The 22500-nt window shown below is 49.2% G+C and overlaps 1 protein-coding gene across 1 annotated transcript in view; it reads left to right on the plus strand.

The window, feature by feature from the left end:
• Positions 1-22500, plus strand: part of LOC143293368 (uncharacterized) — a 115986-nt gene that overhangs the window by 14733 nt on the left and 78753 nt on the right. The window contains exons 3-7 of the mRNA XM_076604174.1: positions 1674-1870; positions 4308-4416; positions 8929-8956; positions 10262-10317; positions 16964-17281. Coding sequence (XP_076460289.1) covers positions 1674-1870; positions 4308-4416; positions 8929-8956; positions 10262-10317; positions 16964-17281 — 708 coding nt within the window. The remainder of the gene's footprint in view (positions 1-1673; positions 1871-4307; positions 4417-8928; positions 8957-10261; positions 10318-16963; positions 17282-22500) is intronic.

A 22500-nucleotide genomic window follows, 5' to 3' on the forward strand; every position in this document is an offset into this window, starting at 1 on the left:
GGTGATCTGCTGTAAATGTGCACCAGTGGTAATCTGCTGTAAAGGTGCAACAATGATAATCTGCTGTGAAGGTGCAACACTGATAATCTGCTGTGAAGGTGCAACACTGATAATCTGCTGTGAAGGTGCAACACTGATAATCTGCTGTGAAGGTGCAACACTGATAATCTGCTGTGAAGGTGCAACACTGATAATCTGCTGTGAAGGTGCAACACTGATAATGATAATCTGCTGTGAAGGTGCAACAATGATAATGATAATCTGCTGTGAAGGTGCAACACTGATAATCTGCTGTGAAGGTGCAACACTGATAATCTGCTGTGAAGGTGCAACAATGATAATCTGCTGTGAAGGTGCAACACTGATAATCTGCTGTAAAGGTGCAACAATGATAATCTGCTGTGAAGGTGCAACACTGATAATCTGCTGTAAAGGTGCAACAATGATAATCTGCTGTGAAGGTGCAACACTGATAATCTGCTGTAAAGGTGCAACACTGATAATCTGCTGTGAAGGTGCAACAATGATAATCTGCTGTGAAGGTGCAACAATGATAATCTGCTGTGAAGGTGCAACAATGATAATCTGCTGTAAAGGTGCAACACTGATAATCTGCTGTGAAGGTGCAACAATGATAATGATAATCTGCTGTGAAGGTGCAACAATGATAATGATAATCTGCTGTGAAGGTGCAACAATGATAATCTGCTGTGAAGGTGCAACAATGATAATCTGCTGTGAAGGTGCAACAATGATAATGACTGTAACAGTGGACTTTGAATCTGAGGGTCTGGGTTTGAGTCTTGGTAACGGCGCCCTGTGGTTAAAGGATGGACATTTTTCTCCCAGGTCAACACATGTGCAGACCTGCTAGTGCCTGAACCCCCTTTGTGTGTATACACACGCAGATCAAATACACACGTTAAAGATCCTGTTATCCATGTCAGCATTCAGTGGGTTATGGAAACAAGAACAATCCCAGCATGCACACCCCCGAAAACAGAGTATAGCTGCCTACATGTCAGGATAAATAAACAGAATGGTCATACATGTAAAATGTTACATGTCTGTCTAAGTGTGTATGTGTGTGAGCCTGAAATCTAACTGAATAACACAGGAAACAAATGATGAGCGCCCAATGGCAGCCGTCAGTCAGCTCTACCCAGGTAGGCAGCCTGTTGTGAAAATGACCCCGTGTTTGTAAAGCGCTTAGAGCTTGGTCTCCGACCAAGGATAGGTGATATATAAGTATCCATAAATTATCATAACATTGATGATGATGACAATGGTGACAGTGATGATGATGAAGACAGTGACAGTGACAGTAACATTGATGATGATGACAGTGACGTCAGTGGTGACAGTGATGGTGATGATGACAGTGACAATGACAGTAGCATTGATGATGATGACAGTGACGTCAGTGGTGACAGTGATGATGATGATGACAGTGACAATGACAGTAGCATTGATGATGATGACAGTGACGTCAGTGGTGACAGTGATGGTGATGATGATGAAGACAGTGACGACAGTAGTGACAGTGATAGTGATGATCATGATGACAGTAATATAGATGACAGTGATGACAGTGGTGACGACAGTGATGACGACAGTGATGACGACAGTGATGACGACGACAGTGGTGATGACAGCCAGGTGTGTGTCCCCAGCCCTTGTTCCGGGTTCGAAGCCCGGTGGACCAGCTGCGGCCGGAGGTGTTGGTGCAGCAGGTGGTGGAGGCAGAGGAGGCACAGTGGTCCTCCCCCTCCCCTCACTCTCCCCCCCCTCACTCCCCCCCATCCTCCTCCTCCTCCTCCTCCTCTTCCTTCCTCTCTGACACTCATCATCCTGGCCTGGCCCTCCTCAGGTTAGTGTCTGTGTGTGTGTGTGTGGGTGGAGGGATGTGGGGGGGGGATAAGGGGGGGGGGTGGATGTATGTGGGTGTATGTGTCAAGTCAAGATTTTATTTCATGATGGTAAATTGAATAAGCAACAATTGCTTTTTTACATCAAGCCATCAATGAAAATAATAATTAAAAAAATAAAAATAAATTAAAAAAAATTAAAAAAGAAGGGAAAAAAAGAAAGAAAAAATAGGAGAGAGAGAGACAGAGAGACAGAGAGAGAGAGAGAGAGAGAGAGAGAGAGAAGAAACAAGCAGATGAAGAGCAACAACAACAACAAAATGCATATATATATATATATATATATATATATATATATATATATATATATATATATATATATATATATATATACAAGAATATTGTGATAAAGAAATACACAATTGCATTTCCATTTCACACACACACACACACACACACACACACCACTGAACACAAATTCTCGGACACAATTACACTATGCCCATCCCATCCACATGCACATGTTCCCCCACATAGTGCAAAATTCTTGCCAACACAAGCATATAGAAAACATTTCACAATTAATATTAGACTAACAGATCAAAATGTGTGTGTGTGTGGGTGTATGTGTGGGTGGGTGGGTAGGTGGATGTGTGTGTGTGGGTGTGGTGGATGTGTGTGTGTGGGTGGGTGTTTGTGTGTGTGTGTCTGTGTACAAATGCACACATGTTCAAGTTGTGTGTATGCGTGCATGTCTGTGTACATGTGTGTAATGTTCATATGCATGCGTGCTCATTTGTTCATCTTTCACTGTATGACTTTTCAGTGTGGTGTAAGTGATATGCAGTCAGTGCACTGACAGTGTGTGTGACAGACATGGGGTGTCAGTGAAGATCCACAGATATAGTGTGTGTGTGTGTGTGTGTGTGTGTGTGTGTGTGTGTGTGTGTGTGTGTGACTTGACTTGACTTGACTTGACTTCATTTATTGTCATAAAATCCCGAAGGATTAATAGACACAACAAAGAACAAAGGGAACAAAGAAACAAACGGTCATCTAACACGCATGCACTGAAATACATAGTTGGCAAGTGTTTTTTGACAGTCATCGCAGGTGAATAAATCACTTGGTTTTAGTATATTGTTTTGTATTTTTCTAGGGATCACATTTGATTGATGATCATACTGCTGTATAGTTGTAATTAGATGGCTTCGCAAATTATGAAATAAGATACACGTATCTAAGAAATGCAATTCATCTTCAACAACTTCACATATAGCACATAACCTCTTTTCTCTGGGAATGTTTGCATATCTTCCTCGTTCGATGTTTAAATAATGTGCGCTTATTCTGAGTTGACAAAGAGCTTGTTTGTGAGCAGGATCGATTTTATCAGTTAAATAATTCTCAATTTGATAATCGTTTCTTTTAATTTTGTTGTAGAAGTCTAATCTGCTGTATTCAGTTTTTCTCTGTTTCCAGAATTGTACATATCTATTTCTTAGTTGTTGGCGTAATGTAAATTTAAGTCTGCTGTTACTAAATGTCGACTGATTATTCCAAACATGACCTAATCCTACATTGTTTATATTCTTTACAAATTGTATCCAGGGATTTTCAATTGTGTCTGGTTGGTTCATCATCGACATATAGACCTTTTTGATATGGCTATCATTATGTGCATCCAGAATATGAGTCCAGTGGTCAAGAACCCTGCATGCAATATGAATTCCAATTGGAAATCTGCCCAGTTCGGCTAGAGTTGGCAGATTCATTGTTTTAGAATGTACCCCTAGAAGTAGTTTGCAAAATTTTATATGCATTTGTTCATGTGAATGTTTCGAAGAAATACAATTTCTAAAGAAATCTGTCATTCCTGTATTGAATGAATAGGTAGTTTTTGTTTCAGCCCATGGGAACCAAATATCGGATCCATATGATAATATAGATAAAACAAGCGAATCAAAAAGCTGCAGTACAATATCCAAACGAATATCTTGCTTTTTAACGATTCGTCGATTCGTCGGAGGGAGTGTGCTGCTTTTAATGCCTGTTTGGCTAGATGCTCTTGGGCAAATGAGAACGTTCCAGTTTTGTGAAATAATATACCCAAGTACTTGTATTGATCAGTTGTCTGGATGATATCATTGCCTTTTGTGAAAATAACAGGCACTTTGGGATCGGTGTGTGTGAAAACTATTACTTTAGTTTTATCTATGTTAATTTTTAGATCCCAGTTTTCACAATACAGATTAAGTTTATCTAGTTTCCTTTGTAATCCTATCTTTGTCGTGGACAAAATTACTAGGTCATCAGCATATAGTAAACACGAAACACTATCACTTTTGTGTGTGCTGTGTGTGTGTGGTGTGTGTGTGTGTGTGTGTGTGTGTGTGTGTGTGTGTGTGTGTGTGTGTGTGTGTGTGTGTGTGTGTCCAGACACGGGACGTCAGTGAAGAAGATCCACAGCTACTTCAGCCAGCTGGAGTTCAGGAAGTGCTGCCTGCACCTGGCCGGTCGTCACACCACCTCCCACACCATGAGGGTGGTCAGTACCCCCTCCCTCCTTCACCCCTCCCTCCTTCACCCCTCCCTTCCTTCTTCACCCCTCCCTTCTTCACCCCTCCCTCCCTTCTTCACCCCTCCCTCCTTCACCCCTCCCTCCTTCACTCCTCCCTCCTCCCTTCTTCCCCCCTCCTCCCTTCTTCACCCCTCCTCCCTCCTTCACCCCTCCTCCCTCCTTCACCCCTCCCTCCTCCCTTCTTCACCCCTCCCTCCCTTCTTCACCCCTCCCTCCTCCCTTCTTCACCCCTCCTCCCTCCTTCACCCCTCCCTCCTTCACCCCTCCTCCCTTCTTCACCCCTCCCTTCTTCCCCCCTCCTCCCTTCTTCACCCCTCCCTCCTTCACCCCTCCCTCCTCCCTTCTTCCCCCCTCCTCCCTTCTTCACCCCTCCTCCCTCCTTCACCCCTCCTCCCTTCTTCACCCCTCCCTCCTCCCTTCTTCACCCCTCCTCCCTCCTTCACCCCTCCCTCCTTCACCCCTCCCTCCTTCACCCCTCCTCCCTTCTTCACCCCTCCCTCCTTCACCCCTCCTCCCTCCTTCACCCCTCCTCCCTCCTTCACCCCTCCCTCCTTCACCCCTCCCTCCTTCACCCCTCCTCCCTTCTTCACCCCTCCCTTCTTCACCCCTCCTCCCTTCTTCACCCCTCCTCCCTTCTTCACCCCTCCCTCCTTCACCCCTCCCTCCTCCCTTCTTCACCCCTCCTCCCTCCTTCACCCCTCCTCCCTCCTTCACCCCTCCCTCCTCCCTTCTTCACACCTCCCTTCTTCCCCCCTCCTCCCTTCTTCACCCCTCCCTCCTTCACCCCTCCCTCCTCCCTTCTTCACCCCTCCCTCCTTCACCCCTCCCTCCTTCACCCCTCCTCCCTTCTTCACCCCTCCCTTCTTCCCCCCTCCTCCCTTCTTCACCCCTCCCTCCTTCACCCCTCCCTTCTTCACCCCTCCCTCCTTCACCCCTCCCTCCTCCCTTCTTCACCCCTCCCTCCTTCACCCCTCCCTCCTTCACTCCTCCCTCCTTCACCCCTCCCTCCTCCCTTCTTCACCCCTCCCTTCTTCACCCCTCCCTCCTTCACCCCTCCCTTCTTCACCCCTCCCTCCTTCACCCCTCCCTCCTCCCTTCTTCACCCCTCCCTCCTTCACCCCTCCCTCCTTCACCCCTCCCTCCTCCCTTCTTCACCCCTCCCTCCTTCACCCCTCCCTCCTCCCTTCTTCACCCCTCCCTCCTTCACCCCTCCCTCCTTCACCCCTCCCTTCTTCACCCCTCCCCCCTCCCTTCTTCACCCCTCCCTCCTTCACACCTCCCTCCTCCCTTCTTCACCCCTCCCTCCTTCACCCCTCCCTCCTCCCTCCTTCACCCCTCCCTCCTTCACCCCTCCCTCCTTCACCCCTCCCTCCTCCCTCCTTCACCCCTCCCTCCTTCACCCCTCCCTCCTTCACCCCTCCCTCCTTCACCCCTCCCTTCTTCACCTCTCCTCCCTTCTTCACCCCTCTCCTCCCTTCTTCACCTCTCGTCCCTTCTTCACCTCTCCTTCTCCCCTCCCTCCTCCCTTCTTCACCTCTCCTCCCTTCTTCACCCCTCCCTCCTCCCTTCTTCTCCCCTCCCTCCTCCCTTCTTCACCTCTCCTCCCTTCTTCACCCCTCTCCTCCCTTCTTCACCTCTCCTCCCTTCTTCTCCCCTCCCTCCTCCCTTCTTCACCCCTCTCTCCTCCCTTCTTCACCCCTCCTCCCTTCTTCTCCCCTCCCTCCCTCCCTTCTTCACCCCTCCTCCCTTCTTCTCCCCTCCCTCCCTCCCTTCTTCACCCCTCCTCCCTTCTTCACCTCTCCTCCCTTCTTCTCCCCTCCCTCCTCCCTTCTTCACCCCTCCTCCCTTCTTCACCCCTCTCCTCCCTTCTTCATCTCTCGTCCCTTCTTCACCTCTTCTCCCTTCTTCACCCCTCTCCTCCCTTCTTCATCTCTCGTCCCTTCTTCACCTCTTCTCCCTTCTTCTCCCCTCCCTCCTCCCTTCTTCACCCTTCCTCCCTTCTTCACCTCTCGTCCCTTCTTCACTCCTCCCTCCCTTCTTCACCCCTCCCTTCTTCACCCCTCCTCCCTTCTTCACCCTTCCTCCCTTCTTCACCCCTCCCTCCCTTCTTCACCCCTCCCTTCTTCACCCCTCCCTCCCTTCCTCACCCCTCCCTTCTTCACCCCTCCCTTCCTCACCCCTCCCTTCCTCACCCCTCCCTTCTTCACCCCTCCCTCCCTTCTTCACCCCTCCCTCCTCCCTTCTTCACCCCTCCCTTCCTCACCCCTCCCTTCTTCTCCCCTCCTCCCTTCTTCACCCCTCCTCCCTTCTTCACCCCTCCTCCCTTCTTCACCCCTCCCTTCCTCACCCCTCCCTTCTTCACCCCTCCCTTCTTCTCCCCTCCCTCCTCCCTTCTTCACCCCTCCTCCCTTCTTCACCTCTCCTCCCTTCTTCACCCCTCTCCTCCCTTCTTCATCTCTCGTCCCTTCTTCACCTCTTCTCCCTTCTTCACCCCTCTCCTCCCTTCTTCATCTCTCGTCCCTTCTTCACCTCTTCTCCCTTCTTCTCCCCTCCCTCCTCCCTTCTTCACCCTTCCTCCCTTCTTCACCTCTCGTCCCTTCTTCACCCCTCCCTCCCTTCTTCACCCCACCCCTCCCTTCTTCACCCCTCCCTCCCTTCTTCACCCCACCCCTCCCTTCTTCACCCCTCCCTCCCTTCTCCCCTCCCTCCCTTCTTCACCCCTCCCTTCTTCACCCCTCCCTTCTCCCCTCCCTCCCTTCTTCACCCCTCCCTTCTTCACCCCACCCCTCCCTTCTTCACCCCTCCCTTCTTCACCCCTCCCTTCTTCACCCCACCCCTCCCTTCTTCACCCCTCCCTTCTTCACCTCTCCCTTCTTCACCCCACCCTCCCTTCTTCTTCTTCTTCTTCTTCTGCGTTCACTCGTATGCACACGAGTGGGCTTTTACGTGTATGACCGTTTTTACCCCGCCATGTAGACAGCCATACTCCGTTTTCGGGGGTGTGCATGCTGGGAATGTTCTTGTTTCCATAACCCACCGAACGCTGACATGGATTACAGGATCTTTAACGTGCGTATTTGATCTTCTGCTTGCATATACACACGAAGGGGGTTCAGGCACTAGCAGGTCTGCACATATGTTGACCTGGGAGATCGTAAAAATCTCCACCTTTTACCCACCAGGCGCCGTCACCGTGATTCGAACCCGGGACCCTCAGATTGACAGTCCAACGCTTTAACCACTCGGCTGTTGCGCCTGTCCTCCCTTCTTCACCCCACCCTCCCTGCTTCACCCCACCCTCCCTTCTTCACCCCTCCCTCCTCCCTTCTTCACCCCACCCTCCCTTCTTCACCCCTCCCTCCCTCCCTTCTTCACCCCACCCCTCCCTCCCTTCTTCACCCCACCCCTCCCTCCCTTCTTCACCCCTCCCTCCCTCCCTTCTTCACCCCACCCCTCCCTCCCTTCTTCACCCCACCCCTCCCTTCTTCACCCCTCCCTCCCTTCTTCATCCCTCCCCTCCCTTCTTCACCCCACCCCTCCCTTCTTCACCCCACCCCTCCCTTCCTTCTTCACCCCTCCCCTCCCTTCTTCACCCCACCCTCCCTTCTTCACCCCTCCCTCCCTTCTTCATCCCTCTCCTCCCTTCTTCACCCCACCCCTCCCTTCCTTTTTCACCCCTCCCCTCCCTTCTTCACCCCACCCTCCCTTCTTCACCCCTCCCTCCCTTCTTCATCCCTCCCCTCCCTTCTTCACCCCACCCTCCCTTCTTCACCCCTCCCTCCCTTCTTCATCCCTCCCCTCCCTTCTTCACCCCACCCCTCCCTTCCTTTTTCACCCCTCCCCTCCCTTCTTCACCCCACCCTCCCTTCTTCACCCCTCCCTCCCTTCTTCATCCCTCCCCTCCCTTCTTCACCCCACCCTCCCTTCTTCACCCCTCCCTCCCTTCTTCATCCCTCCCCTCCCTTCTTCACCCCACCCTCCCTTCTTCACCCCTCCCTCCCTTCTTCACCCCACCTCTCCCTTCTTCACCCCTCCCCACCCCTCCCTTCTTCACCCCACCCCTCCCTCCCTTCTTCACCCCACCCCTCCCTTCTTCACCCCTCCCTTCTCCTTCCCTCTGTCTGCAGTGTCTGTGTTGCATGCCCCCCCCCCCCCCCCCCCCCCCCACCTGGTTCTCCATCACCTGTGTCCCTGCTTCATGCTGATGAAGAGAAAGATAGTGATGATAGTGTTGATGATGATGGTGTGAATTTATCAGTGCTTAAATGTGTGAACAGTGCTGTTCGGTGGAGCAAACTGCTGCACAGATCTAAACCCTGTCCTAGATAGTCATCTCTGCGTTAGTCACCCTCACCCCACTCCCTCATCCTCTCTCAATATGCACACACACACACACACAAACACATGCACTCACACATGCACACCCACACCCACAATTTGGTTGTCTATATGACTAACGTGCTGGGGTTTGTGTTACAGGTCCAGTCCTCATCCACTATTGATGATGGTGAGTGTGTCAGTGTGTCGCGTGCAACTTTTCAAACAAAAGTTATGGCCAACTCTCTCACGCTGTCTCACCTTTATCCAAACAAAAGCCTGGAATAAACAGATACAAAACATTTACTCCAAATACTTTTAACACCAATCACAGACCCGATACAATAGGACGCTGACACTTAACGATCAGACACCACAAAGAAGAAGTCTGTTCGCTTTCCTCTCCAGCATGAGGAACACCCAAACTTTTCCCTTCGTCACCCTCTTCTGTGACAGTTTGTCTTTTTCCAGTAATACTCAACTTAGGAGGGGGGGGGGGGGGGGCGGGGGGATAGAAACTGGCACCACACAGTTTGTAGTTCGTTGTCCTGGAAGGTGGACTCTGGTGTTGCGCTTGGGGAAACACGTCCACCAGCGACGCTCGAGCTCCACAGGCGGAAGATGGCCACTCAAACAGCGGGGATGAAGTCGGGTCTCCACACAGGAAGAATGGAGTTCCCTAGACAAAAACCTAGAATCTGCGGCTAAGTTCTAGTGTTGGTGTGATGACATCAGTGTGTCGGTGATGACATCAGTGTGTCGGATGACATCAGTGTGTTGGTGTGATGATGTCAGTGTGTTGGTGTAATGACATGTCAGTGTGATGACATCAGTGTGTCGGATGACATCAGTGTGTTGGTGTGATGACGTCAGTGCGTCGGTGTGATGACGTCAGTGTGTCGGTTTGATACTGATAGTGTCTCTTACAGTGTTATCAGTGTGCCTGTGTTATGAGTGTGTCTGTGTTGTACTTGTAGTGTTATCAATATGTATGATAACGCATGTCTGTGATATTGTTTTCAGTGTGCCTGTGTGATAATATTATGTGTCTGTGAGATTGTGTTATCTGTGTGTGTTATAACATGAGTGTTTATGTGGTGATGTTTTCCATGTAACCCTTGTCAGATGTGTTTAGTGTATGGTAATGTTATCAGTGTGCGTGTAGTGTGTGGTAATGTTATCATTTTGTCAGAGTAATAATGTATGGTAATGTTATATTTGTGTGTGTCATGATTGTGTTTAGTACGATGCTGTCATTGTTCCAGTATACTCTGTGATAATGTTACCATTACGTCAGTATACTATAAGATGTGATAATGTTAGCATTGTGTGTGTATCATGTCATCGTGTATGTTTTGTGTATGATGATGATATCAGTGTGTTGTGCTTGATAGTATCAGTGTATCTGTAATGTGTATAATACTATTATCAGTGTGTGTATGATACTATTATCAGTGTATGCATGATAATGTTATCAGTGATTCTGTTCATCCAGGGAGTGCCAAGAAACCTAAAGCTGCCCAAACCTATGTGACCCACCTGGAGGAAAAGGTAGGTGTGTGTGTGTGTGTGTGAGACACAGGGTACACCTGTCATCATCATCATCTGTGACAAACACAGGTGATATCTGTTGTACACACTGGTACATGGTATACCTGTCATCATCATCATTTCTGACAAACACAGGTGATATCTGTTGTGCACACTGGTACATGGTATACCTGTCATCATCATCATCTCTGACAAACACAGGTGATATCTGTTGTCCACACTGGTACATGGTCAGGTCAGGTCATTAGATCTGCTACTGGTAACCTGTAATCCAGTACAACCTGTTCAGGGTTGGGTTGCCGGCGACTAAACCGGCACTCCCACCGCTCCCTTCCGGGACTGGTGAGGCGGGTGGCTAGACACCCTTATGGAGATCCATAAAAGGGCGTTGGCTCAGGAGAGCCACCGACGGCCATCTAGCTCCACCGTGCTGTGTGCATGCCACACGCAGTTGGCCCCCGGGGTGTGTCTACCCATGCATGCGAAGTCTGGATCCGGCAGAATCTGCGGAAGAAACCTATCGGTTCAACGGAGAGGAAGGCGGTTACAGCAACGCACTGTGGAGTGCAGAGAGCAAGATGAGACACCGAAAGGATATCTTGGTCATCCACTGCATCCGTGCTCATCCTCCAGTCATCTCGACTTAGTCTTGCCACTGAAAATTGGTGGACCCGGATGAGAGAGTGAGGTCGACGTTGCGCAACTCCTCTTCACTTTAAACAAACTCATCGCGCAAGTCATCAGTCATCCAAAATGACCTTTCATCCTTCATCATTTCATCACCCCCAAGTCCTGTGGCGACAGGCGAGCGACGAAACGACAGGTGTGGGTACACTGGCAGTCGCAGCCGCAGACCTGCACGCAGGCGGCTCAGGCCATAGGGTCGTTCTTCGTCGACAGGAGCAGCGATGGAGCTCGGCAGCCATCTGAGTGTCTGAGCAGCCCTCTTTAGGAATGCACTGCTCACCTCCCTGACATGAGGAAGGGGCTAGAAAAGGTGCCCTAAAAATTTCCTGCTCCATATCACCCTGGCCAGCATACCGCGGCTGGTGGGGACCCTACATCAGCGGTCGAAACAAGAAAGAAAAGAAAAAAACAAGGATTGTTCCTCTCACCATTGGTGCTTGGAACATAAGGACTCTCCTGGACAGAGATAACGCGGACAGACCCCAAAGGAGAATGGCACTAGTTGCATCCGAACTCGCCAGATACAACATTGACATCGCAGCCTTGAGTGAGACTCGGCTTGCAGGCGAAGACGAGCTCTGTGAACAGGGATCTGGTTACACCTTCTTCTGGAGTGGACGAGGAAGCGAAGAGCGACGTGAGGCTGGCGTTGGTTTTGCAGTAAAAACAGCACTTGTCAGCAAGCTAGCTGGAATCCCAAAGGGAGTCAACGATAGGCTTATGACCATGAAACTCCCACTGGCATCTGGCCAGAAGCACCTCACCATTGTCAGTGCCTATGCCCCAACCATGACCAACCCGGATGAAGTGAAGGCGAAGTTCTACGAGGACCTTCACTCTGTCATTGCTGCTATCCCTAAAGCAGATAAGCTCATCATTCTTGGGGACTTCAATGCTAGAGTTGGCTCTGACTACATCTCTTGGGATGGAGTGATTGGAAAGCACGGTGTAGGCCACTGCAACCCAAATGGATTGCTTTTGCTTCAGACCTGTGCAGAGCACGAACTGCTGATAACCAACACAGTTTTCTGCCTCCCTACCCATAACAGGACGTCATGGATGCACCCTCGCTCAAAGCATTGGCATCTCATCGATTATGTCATCGTCAGGAAAAGGGATAGGCAAGATGTACGTGTGACAAAGACCATGTGCGGCGCTGAGTGTTGGACAGACCATCGCCTTGTAGTCTCGAAGCTGAATATTCGAATCCAGCCCAAGAGACGCCCCCAAGGCCAGAAGGCTCCAAAACGGCTCAACATCGGTAAGCTGAAAAACATCACCATCAAACAGTCCTTTGTTGAGCTGCTGGAAGATCGTCTGGAATCCGCCTCTCTGGACAACCAGAATGTGGAGTCTGACTGGAGGACCCTGCGTGAGCTGATCTATAGTACAGCTTCAGAGACCCAGGGACCCATGACCAGAAAGCACAAAGACTGGTTTGATGAAAACTGTGATGAAATCAAGCAGCTTCTGGATGAGAAATGCCGTCTGCATCAAGCCTACCTGAGCAACCCAAAGTCCACATCAAAAAAGGATGTGTAAGATGCCATCCGTAGGACTGTTCAGCAAAAGTTACGCCAGATGCAGGATAAGTGGCTGAGTGACAAAGCTGATGAGATCCAGGGATATGCTGACAGGCACGATATGAAGAGGTTCTATGATGCCTTAAAAGAAGTCTAAGGCCCCACATCCTCAGGATCATCCCCCCTCCTCAGTGCAGATGGGAATACCTTGATCACCGAGAAGGAGAAAATTCTCGAACGCTGGGCTGAGCACATCAACAGTGTCTTAAATTGCCCTTCCTTCATAAATGATGAAGCCATAGACCGTCTCCCACAAGTCCCCATCAACGAAGCACTGGACGATCCGCCAACACTTCTTGAGACCCAGAAAGCAATCTGTCTGCTATCCAGTGGCAAAGCACCTGGCTCAGACTCCATACCAGCAAAGGTCTACAAGGATGGAGGCACTGTGCTGACTGAGAAGCTCCATCAGCTGTACTCACTCATGTGGAAAGAAGAGACAATCCCCCAGGATTTCAAAGATGCATCTATCATTCACTTGTACAAGCGAAAGGGGAACCGGCAAGCCTGTGATAACCATCGGGGCATTTCCTTGCTCTCCATCGCAGGCAAGATACTTGTCAGGATCCTACTAAACCGCCTCACAGCACACCTTGACCAAGGTCATTTGCCTAAGAGCCAGTGTGGATTCCGGAAAGAGCGCGGAACCACCGACACGGTGTTTGCTGCAAGGCAGCTGCAAGAGAAATGTCTGGAGCAAAATGCTGATCTGTTCTCCACCTATGTCGACCTCACTAAGGCCTTCGACACCGTGAGTAGAGAGGGACTGTGGAAGATCATGGCCAAGTACGGATGCCCTCGGAAATTTATTTCCTTGGTCAGCCAATTCCATGAAGGCATGCAGGCTCGAGTCCAGGAGAATGGCGAAACATCTGCTCCTTTTGCTGTTACAAATGGTGTCAAGCAAGGCTGCGTCCTGGCTCCAACGCTGTTCAGCCTCATGTTCTCTGCAATGCTTACTGATGCCTTCAGAGATGGCGATGTTGGAATCGGCCTAAAGTACCGAACAGATGGCAAGCTGTTTAACCTCAGAAGGCTTCAAGCAAAAACGAAGGTCATGACAGACATCATCAGAGACTTTTTGTTTGCTGATGATTGTGCCCTCAACGCTGGATCTGAAGCTGACATGCAACTCAGCGTCGACAAGTTTGCCACTGCCAGCAGGAACTTCGGCCTTACCATCAGCATGAGGAAAACTGAAGTTCTCCATCAGCCAGCCCCAGGGAAACCCTACGTTGAGCCCAACATCACAGTCAACGGTCAGAGACTCAGTGCGGTGGAGCGGTTCACATACCTTGGCAGCACACTGTCACGAAATGTGACAATCGACGATGAAGTGAACATCAGGATTGCAAGAGCAAGCGCAGCTTTTGATAGACTCAATGCAAATGTCTGGAACAGAAGAGGCATTAGTCTTGAGACCAAGCTAAAAGTGTACAGAGCAGTAGTTCTCCCCACACTACTGTACGCCTGCGAAACTTGGACAGTGTACCAACGACATGCCAAGAAGCTGAACCACTTCCATACAACATGCCTCAGGAAGCTACTGAACATCAAGTGGCAAGACAGGACCCCAGACACAGAGGTGCTCGCAAAAGCCACCCTTCCCAGCATCTTCACCATCCTGATGAAGTCCCAGCTTCACTGGGCTGGACACGTGGCGCGCATGCCAGACCATCGGCTGCCCAAAAGGCTCTTCTATGGCGAGCTGCAACAAGGGAAGAGATCACACGGAGGTCAGAAGAAGCGCTTCAGAGATACTCTGAAAGTCTCTCTGAAAGCGTTTGATATCAACCGTGACTCCTGGGAGGAATCTGCAGTGGACCGTGACAAATGGTGCGCTGCTGTGCACAAAGGCACCACGTTGTGCGAGGCCAACAGGACTGCTGCAGCTGTTCAGAAGAGGCAGGCCAGAAAGTCACGGGCAAACAAGCTCCCTGACAATGGTATGCCTGTCTTTGTCTGCCCCAACTGTCAGCGAACATTTCTTGCACAGATTGGACTATTCAGCCATCTGCGCATTCACAGATAGATTCATGAGCATCCTCCCCCCCACCCCACCACCACCCTCCCCCCATCCCCCAGCTGGATGACAACGATGGTTATCATCGATCTCGATGGACACACCACCACATGGTATACCTGTCATCATCATCATCTGTGACAAACACCGGTGATATCTGTTGTCTACACTGGTACATGGTATACCTGTCATCATCATCATCTGTGACAAACACCGGTGATATCTGTTGTCTACACTGGTACATGGTATACCTGTCATCATCATCATCTGTGACAAACACCGGTGATATCTGTTGTCTACACTGGTACATGGTATACCTGTCATCATCATCATCTCTGACAAACACAGGTGATATCTGTTGTCCACACTGGTACATGGTACACCTGTCATCATCTGTGACAAAGACAGGTGATATCTGTTGTCCACACTGGTACATGGTATACCTGTCATCATCTGTGACAAACACAGGTGATATCTGTTGTCCACACTGGTACATGGTATACCTGTCATCATCTCTGACAAACACAGGTGATATCTGTTGTCCACACTGGTACATGGTACACCTGTCATCATCTTCATCTGTGACAAACACAGGTGATATCTGTTGTCCACACTGGTACATGGTATACCTGTCATCATCTGTGACAAACACAGGTGATATCTGTTGTCCACACTGGTACATGGTATACCTGTCATCATCTGTGACAAACACAGGTGATATCTGTTGTCCACACTGGTACATGGTATACCTGTCATCATCATCATCTGTGACAAACACAGGTGATATCTGTTGTCCACACTGGTACATGGTATACCTGTCATCATCATCATCTGTGACAAACACAGGTGATATCTGTTGTCCACACTGGTACATGGTATACCTGTCATCATCTCTGACAAAGACAGGTGATATCTGTTGTCCACACTGGTACATGGTATACCTGTCATCATCTTCATCTGTGACAAACACAGGTGATATCTGTTGTCCACACTGGTACATGGTATACCTGTCATCATCATCATCTGTGACAAACACAGGTGATATCTGTTGTACACACTGGTACATGGTATACCTGTCATCATCTTCATCTGTGACAAACACAGGTGATATCTGTTGTCCACAGTGGTACATGGTATACCTGTCATCATCATCATCTGTGACAAACACAGGTGATATCTGTTGTCCACACTGGTACATGGTATACCTGTCATCATCTGTGACAAACACAGCTGCTATCTGTTGTCCACACTGGTACATTGTATATCTGTCATCATCATAATCTCTGACAAACACAGGTGATATCTGTTGTACACACTGGTACATGGTATACCTGTCATCATCTTCATCTGTGACAAACACAGGTGATATCTGTTGTACACACTGGTACATGGTATACCTGTCATCATCATCATCTGTGACAAACACAGGTGATATCTGTTGTCCACACTGGTACATGGTATACCTGTCATCATCATAATCTCTGACAAACACAGGTGATATCTATTGTCCACACTGGTGCTGGTACCTCAGTCATCATCTTCATTTGGTCTGTGACAAACAGCGCCATGTCCACACTGTCTCAGTGTTGTCAGCACATTGTGGTCCACGAGGGTGAGGGTTTGAATCCCGCTCTTTGCCCTTTCTTCCTAGTTTTTCTGTCTCTGGACCTTGCAACTGGAATGAACTTCCTCTTTCGCTTCGTTAAGTCTCCACACTCAGCTCTTTCAAGTCTGGCCTTAAAACCCACCTCTTCCCAAAATAGCTTCCCTTGCCTGCCCTTCCTTGTCTTTAGTTTCTACAGTTTTAGAGTTATGCATGCGTGTCAATGACTGGTGCGAAAGCGCTTTGATTTGTCTCTGCACAAGATCCAGCGCTATATAAATACCATTATTATTATTATTATTATTATTAAGATCAAACAACGTCTAGTCATTCGGATCAGCTGATAAACCAAGGTTCTGTGTGCACCATGCACTTGGCGCACTGAAAAAGAACCCATGGCAACAAAAGTGATGTCCTCTGGTAGAAGAAATCCACTCTGATAGGTACACAGGTATTTGATATTCATGCATGCACTCCAGGCCTGACAAAGCACGGTGGGTCGTGCTGCTGGTCAGGCATCTGCCCCAGCAGGTGTGGTGTAGTGCGTATGGATTTGTCGGAATGCTGTGACGCCTCCATGAGAAACTGAAACTGAAACTGAAACTGGCACCCTCATGCTGCTGACTTGACCTGATGGCCCAGGTGTGAAGACAGGGAGGTTTCTCTGATGGATAAAGATGATGGTGGTAGTGGATACAAGAGGAAGTCTCACAATGGACAGTGTGTGTGTGTGTGTGTGTGTGTGATCAGGAGTTGCGGGCATTCAAGCATGCCTACCTGTGCACCGCCTACCCGGTGCTGGCGGTGCCCGACCCCCCCTCCCCTTTCAGCCCTTCCCCCGTCCACCCCGCCACCGCCTCCACATCGCCCACACGCGGGGAGGGGGTGCGGAAGTGGTCGCCGTACTCTCTGCATGACAGCGGGATGGAGGAGGCGGAGGACCTGGCGTTCATCCCCTCCGAGTCCCTGTGCAGCCACCTGCAGCGAGCCTTCCAGCTGAGCGACGACAAGTTCCGCCACTACCGACACCTCATCAACAAGACCTACGTCAGGAAGTCCGCCCAGAAGGTACATCCTCCTCGTCCTCTTCTTCTCCTTCTTCTTCTCCTTCTTCTCCTCCTCCTTCTCCTTCTTCTTCTTCTTCTTCTTCTTCTTCTTCTTCTTCTTCTTCTCCTCCTTCTCCTTCTTCTTCTCCTCCTCCTTCTTCTCCTTCTCCTCCTTCTTCTTCTCCTTCTTCTTTGTCTGTGGGCTGCTACTCCCATATTCCCTCCTCTATGTAGACAAGTGGGCTTTTGTGTAGGACCCCCCTTGGACAATAGTAATGTACAAATGACTAATCTATATACAGCACACACATACATACACATGGACACAGAAACACATCACACATACCCCTGCCATGTAGGCAGCCATACTCCATTTTCAGGGGTGTGCATATTGGGTATGGTCTTGTTTCCATGACCCACCGAACGCTGACATGGATTACAGGATCTTTAATGTGCGAATTTGATCTTCTCCTTGCGTATACACACAAAGTGGGTTCAGGCACAAGCAGGTCTGCACATACGTTGACCTGGGAGATCGGAAAAATTTCCACCCTTTACCCATCAGGCGCCATTACCGAGATTCAAACCCGGGACCCTCAGATTAAAAGTCCAGTGCTTTAACCACTTGGCCAGAAGGTGCGTCTGTTTCGGGGGCTTTTCTGAGTGGGGGCAGGAGTGGGAGAAATGGGGTGGGAAGCTCTGAATTGAGAGAGATGAATGAAGGTCAGCTTTTGGCCTCAACACAGCTGTCAGGTGAACAGGGTGTGGGGCAGGGCTTGGGGGATGGGGGGGGGGGGGGTGTTGTCTGTCAGTGGTCACACAGTGGATGTGATGTTGTAGTGAACTGTGTGTTGTCTGTCAGGGTCACACAGTGGATGTAATGTTGTAGTGAACTGTGTGTTGTCTGTCAGGGTCACACAGTGGATGTAATGTTGTAGTGAACTGTGTGTTGTCTGTCAGTGGTCACACAGTGGATGTGATGTTGTAGTGAACTGTGTGTTGTCTGTCAGTGGTCACACAGTGGATGTGATGTTGTAGTGAACTGTGTGTTGTATGTCAGTGGTCACACAGTGGATGTGGAGTTGTAGTAGTGAACTGTGTGTTGTCTGTCAGTGGTCACACAGTGGATGTAATGTTGTAGTGAACTGTGTGTTGTCTGTCAGTGGTCACACAGTGGATGTGATGTTGTAGTGAACTGTGTGTTGTCTGTCAGTGGTCACACAGTGGATGTAATGTTGTAGTGAACTGTGTGTTGTCTGTCAGTGGTCACACAGTGGATGTGATGTTGTAGTGAACTGTGTGTTGTCTGTCAGTGGTCACACAGTGGATGTAATGTTGTAGTAGTGAACTGTGTGTTGTCTGTCAGTGGTCACACAGTGGATGTGATGTTGTAGTGAACTGTGTGTTGTCTGTCAGTGGTCACACAGTGGATGTAATGTTGTAGTGAACTGTGTGTTGTCTGTCAGTGGTCACACAGTGGATGTAATGTTGTAGTGAACTGTGTGTTGTCTGTCAGTGGTCACACAGTGGATGTAATGTTGTAGTGAACTGTGTGTTGTCTGTCAGTGGTCACACAGTGGATGTAATGTTGTAGTGAACTGTGTGTTGTCTGTCAGGGTCACACAGTGGATGTGATGTTGTAGTGAACTGTGTGTTGTCTGTCAGTGGTCACACAGTGGATGTCATGTTGTAGTGAACTGTGTGTTGTCTGTCAGTGGTCACACAGTGGATGTCATGTTGTAGTAGTGAACTGTGTGTTGTCTGTCAGGGTCACACAGTGGATGTAATGTTGTAGTAGTGAACTGTGTGTTGTCTGTCAGTGGTCACACAGTGGATGTAATGTTGTAGTGAACTGTGATGTTGTAGTGAACTGTGTGTTGTCTGTCAGTGGTCACACAGTGGATGTGATGTTGTAGTGAACTGTGTGTTGTCTGTCAGTGGTCACACAGTGGATGTCATGTTGTAGTAGTGAACTGTGTGTTGTCTGTCAGGGTCACACAGTGGATGTAATGTTGTAGTAGTGAACTGTGTGTTGTCTGTCAGTGGTCACACAGTGGATGTAATGTTGTAGTGAACTGTGTGTTGTCTGTCAGTGGTCACACAGTGGATGTAATGTTGTAGTAGTGAACTGTGTGTTGTCTGTCAGTGGTCACACAGTGGATGTAATGTTGTAGTGAACTGTGTGTTGTCTGTCAGTGGTCACACAGTGGATGTAATGTTGTAGTGAACTGTGTGTTGTCTGTCAGGGTCACACAGTGGATGTAATGTTGTAGTGAACTGTGTGTTGTCTGTCAGTGGTCACACAGTGGATGTAATGTTGTAGTGAACTGTGTGTTGTCTGTCAGTGGTCACACAGTGGATGTAATGTTGTAGTAGTGAACTGTGTGTTGTCTGTCAGTGGTCACACAGTGGATGTAATGTTGTAGTGAACTGTGTGTTGTCTGTCAGTGGTCACACAGTGGATGTAATGTTGTAGTGAACTGTGTGTTGTCTGTCAGGGTCACACAGTGGATGTGATGTTGTAGTAGTGAACTGTGTGTTGTCTGTCAGTGGTCACACAGTGGATGTGATGTTGTAGTAGTGAACTGTGTGTTGTCTGTCAGTGGTCACACAGTGGATGTGATGTTGTAGTAGTGAACTGTGTGTTGTCTGTCAGTGGTCACACAGTGGATGTAATGTTGTAGTGAACTGTGTGTTGTCTGTCAGTGGTCACACAGTGGATGTAATGTTGTAGTGAACTGTGTGTTGTCTGTCAGGGTCACACAGTGGATGTGATGTTGTAGTGAACTGTGTGTTGTCTGTCAGTGGTCACACAGTGGATGTCATGTTGTAGTGAACTGTGTGTTGTCTGTCAGTGGTCACACAGTGGATGTCATGTTGTAGTAGTGAACTGTGTGTTGTCTGTCAGGGTCACACAGTGGATGTAATGTTGTAGTAGTGAACTGTGTGTTGTCTGTCAGTGGTCACACAGTGGATGTAATGTTGTAGTGAACTGTGATGTTGTAGTGAACTGTGTGTTGTCTGTCAGTGGTCACACAGTGGATGTGATGTTGTAGTGAACTGTGTGTTGTCTGTCAGTGGTCACACAGTGGATGTCATGTTGTAGTAGTGAACTGTGTGTTGTCTGTCAGGGTCACACAGTGGATGTAATGTTGTAGTAGTGAACTGTGTGTTGTCTGTCAGTGGTCACACAGTGGATGTGATGTTGTAGTGAACTGTGTGTTGTCTGTCAGTGGCCACACAGTGGATGTGTTGTAGTGAACTGTGTGTTGTCTGTCAGGGTCACACAGTGGATGTGTTGTAGTGAACTGTGTGTTGTCTGTCAGTGGTCACACAGTGGATGTGTTGTAGTGAACTGTGTGTTGTCTGTCAGTGGCCACACAGTGGATGTAATGTTGTAGTGAACTGTGTGTTGTCTGTCAGTGGTCACACAGTGGATGTAATGTTGTAGTAGTGAACTGTGTGTTGTCTTTCAGTGCGAACTGGCCTCTGAGGTAAGGTGGGGGAGGAGGGGGTGGTGATTGTTGGGGAGGGGGGCACACTGTGTCTTCTGTCAGCACTGGTGGAGGGGGTGGAGGTTGAGGAGAGAGGTGTATGTGACATCCTTTTCTTCAGCTGAAATGTTGAGGTGTATGCACTGTCTGTACCACGGAGTGGTGGGTAGGGGTGTGTGGTGGGTGTTGGGGGGTTATGACACCTCTGTTCACAGAAATGTTGAGGTGTATGCACTGTCTGTACCACGGAGTGGTGGGTAGGGGTGTGTGGCTTGGGTGTTGGGGGGTTATGACACCTCTGTTCACAGAAATGTTGAGGTGTATGCACTGTCTGTACCACGGAGTTGTGGGTAGGTGTGTGTGGCTTGGGTGTTGGGGGGTTATGACACCTCTGTTCACAGAAATGTTGAGGTGTATGCACTGTCTGTACCACGGAGTTGTGGGTAGGGGTGTGTGGCTTGGGTGTTGGGGGGTTATGACACCTCTGTTCACAGAAATGTTGAGGTGTATGCACTGTCTGTACCACGGAGTTGTGGGTAGGTGTGTGTGGCTTGGGTGTTGGGGGGTTATGACACCTCTGTTCACAGAAATGTTGAGGTGTATGCACTGTCTGTACCACGGAGTGGTGGGTAGGGGTGTGTGGCTTGGATGGGGTGTGGTTATGACACCTCTGTTCACAGAAATGTTGAGGTGTATGCACTGTCTGTACCACAGAGTTGTGGGTAGGTGTGTGTGGCTTGGATGGGGTGTGGTTATGACACCTCTGTTCACAGAAATGTTGAGGTGTATGCACTGTCTGTACCACGGAGTGGTGGGTAGGGGTGTGTGGCTTGGGTGTTGGGGGGTTATGACACCTCTGTTCACAGAAATGTTGAGATGTATGCACTGTCTGTACCACAGAGTTGTGGGTAGGGGTGTGTGGCTTGGATGGGGTGTGGTTATGACACCTCTGTTCACAGAAATGTTGAGATGTATGCACTGTCTGTACCACAGAGTTGTGGGTAGGGGTGTGTGGCTTGGATGGGGTGTGGTTATGACACCTCTGTTAACAGAAATGTTGAGATGTATGCACTGTCTGTACCACGGAGTGGTGGGTAGGGGTGTGTGGCTTGGATGGGGTGTGGTTATGACACCTCTGTTAACAGAAATGTTGAGATGTATGCACTGTCTGTACCACGGAGTGGTGGGTAGGGGTGTGTGGCTTGGGTGTTGGGGGGTTATGACACCTCTGTTAACAGAAATGTTGAGATGTATGCACTGTCTGTACCACGGAGTGGTGGGTAGGGGTGTGTGGTGGGTGTTGGGGGGTTATGACACCTCTGTTCACAGAAATGTTGAGCTGTATGCACTGTCTGTACCACAGAGTGGTGGTAGGGGTGTGTGGCTTGGGTGTTGGGGGGTTATGACACCTCTGTTCACAGAAGTGAGGAGCTGTATACACTGAATTTGTCTTTGAGATAAACTTATTCTGATTCTGTTTCCTGCTTTGAGTGTGATTGTAACATGGAGGACGGGGGTGGGGGGTGTAACATCTGTGGTAACTGAATGGTTACTGACGGACACAGACAAGTGTATTCTGTTCAACATTGTTCTGCAGGTTCTCACAATTTTTTTTTTACTCACTTGTGTAACAAAGTGAGTCTATGTTTTAACCCGGTGTTCGGTTGTCTCTTTCTGCTGTGTCCAGTGTCCTGTCTGTGTCTGTAACCAGCATCTTGCTAACAGTTTGGTGTTGGTGTTCCTGCTG

This window comes from Babylonia areolata, chromosome 19 (genome assembly GCF_041734735.1).
Source record: "Babylonia areolata isolate BAREFJ2019XMU chromosome 19, ASM4173473v1, whole genome shotgun sequence".
Lineage (NCBI taxonomy): Eukaryota > Metazoa > Mollusca > Gastropoda > Neogastropoda > Buccinidae > Babylonia > Babylonia areolata.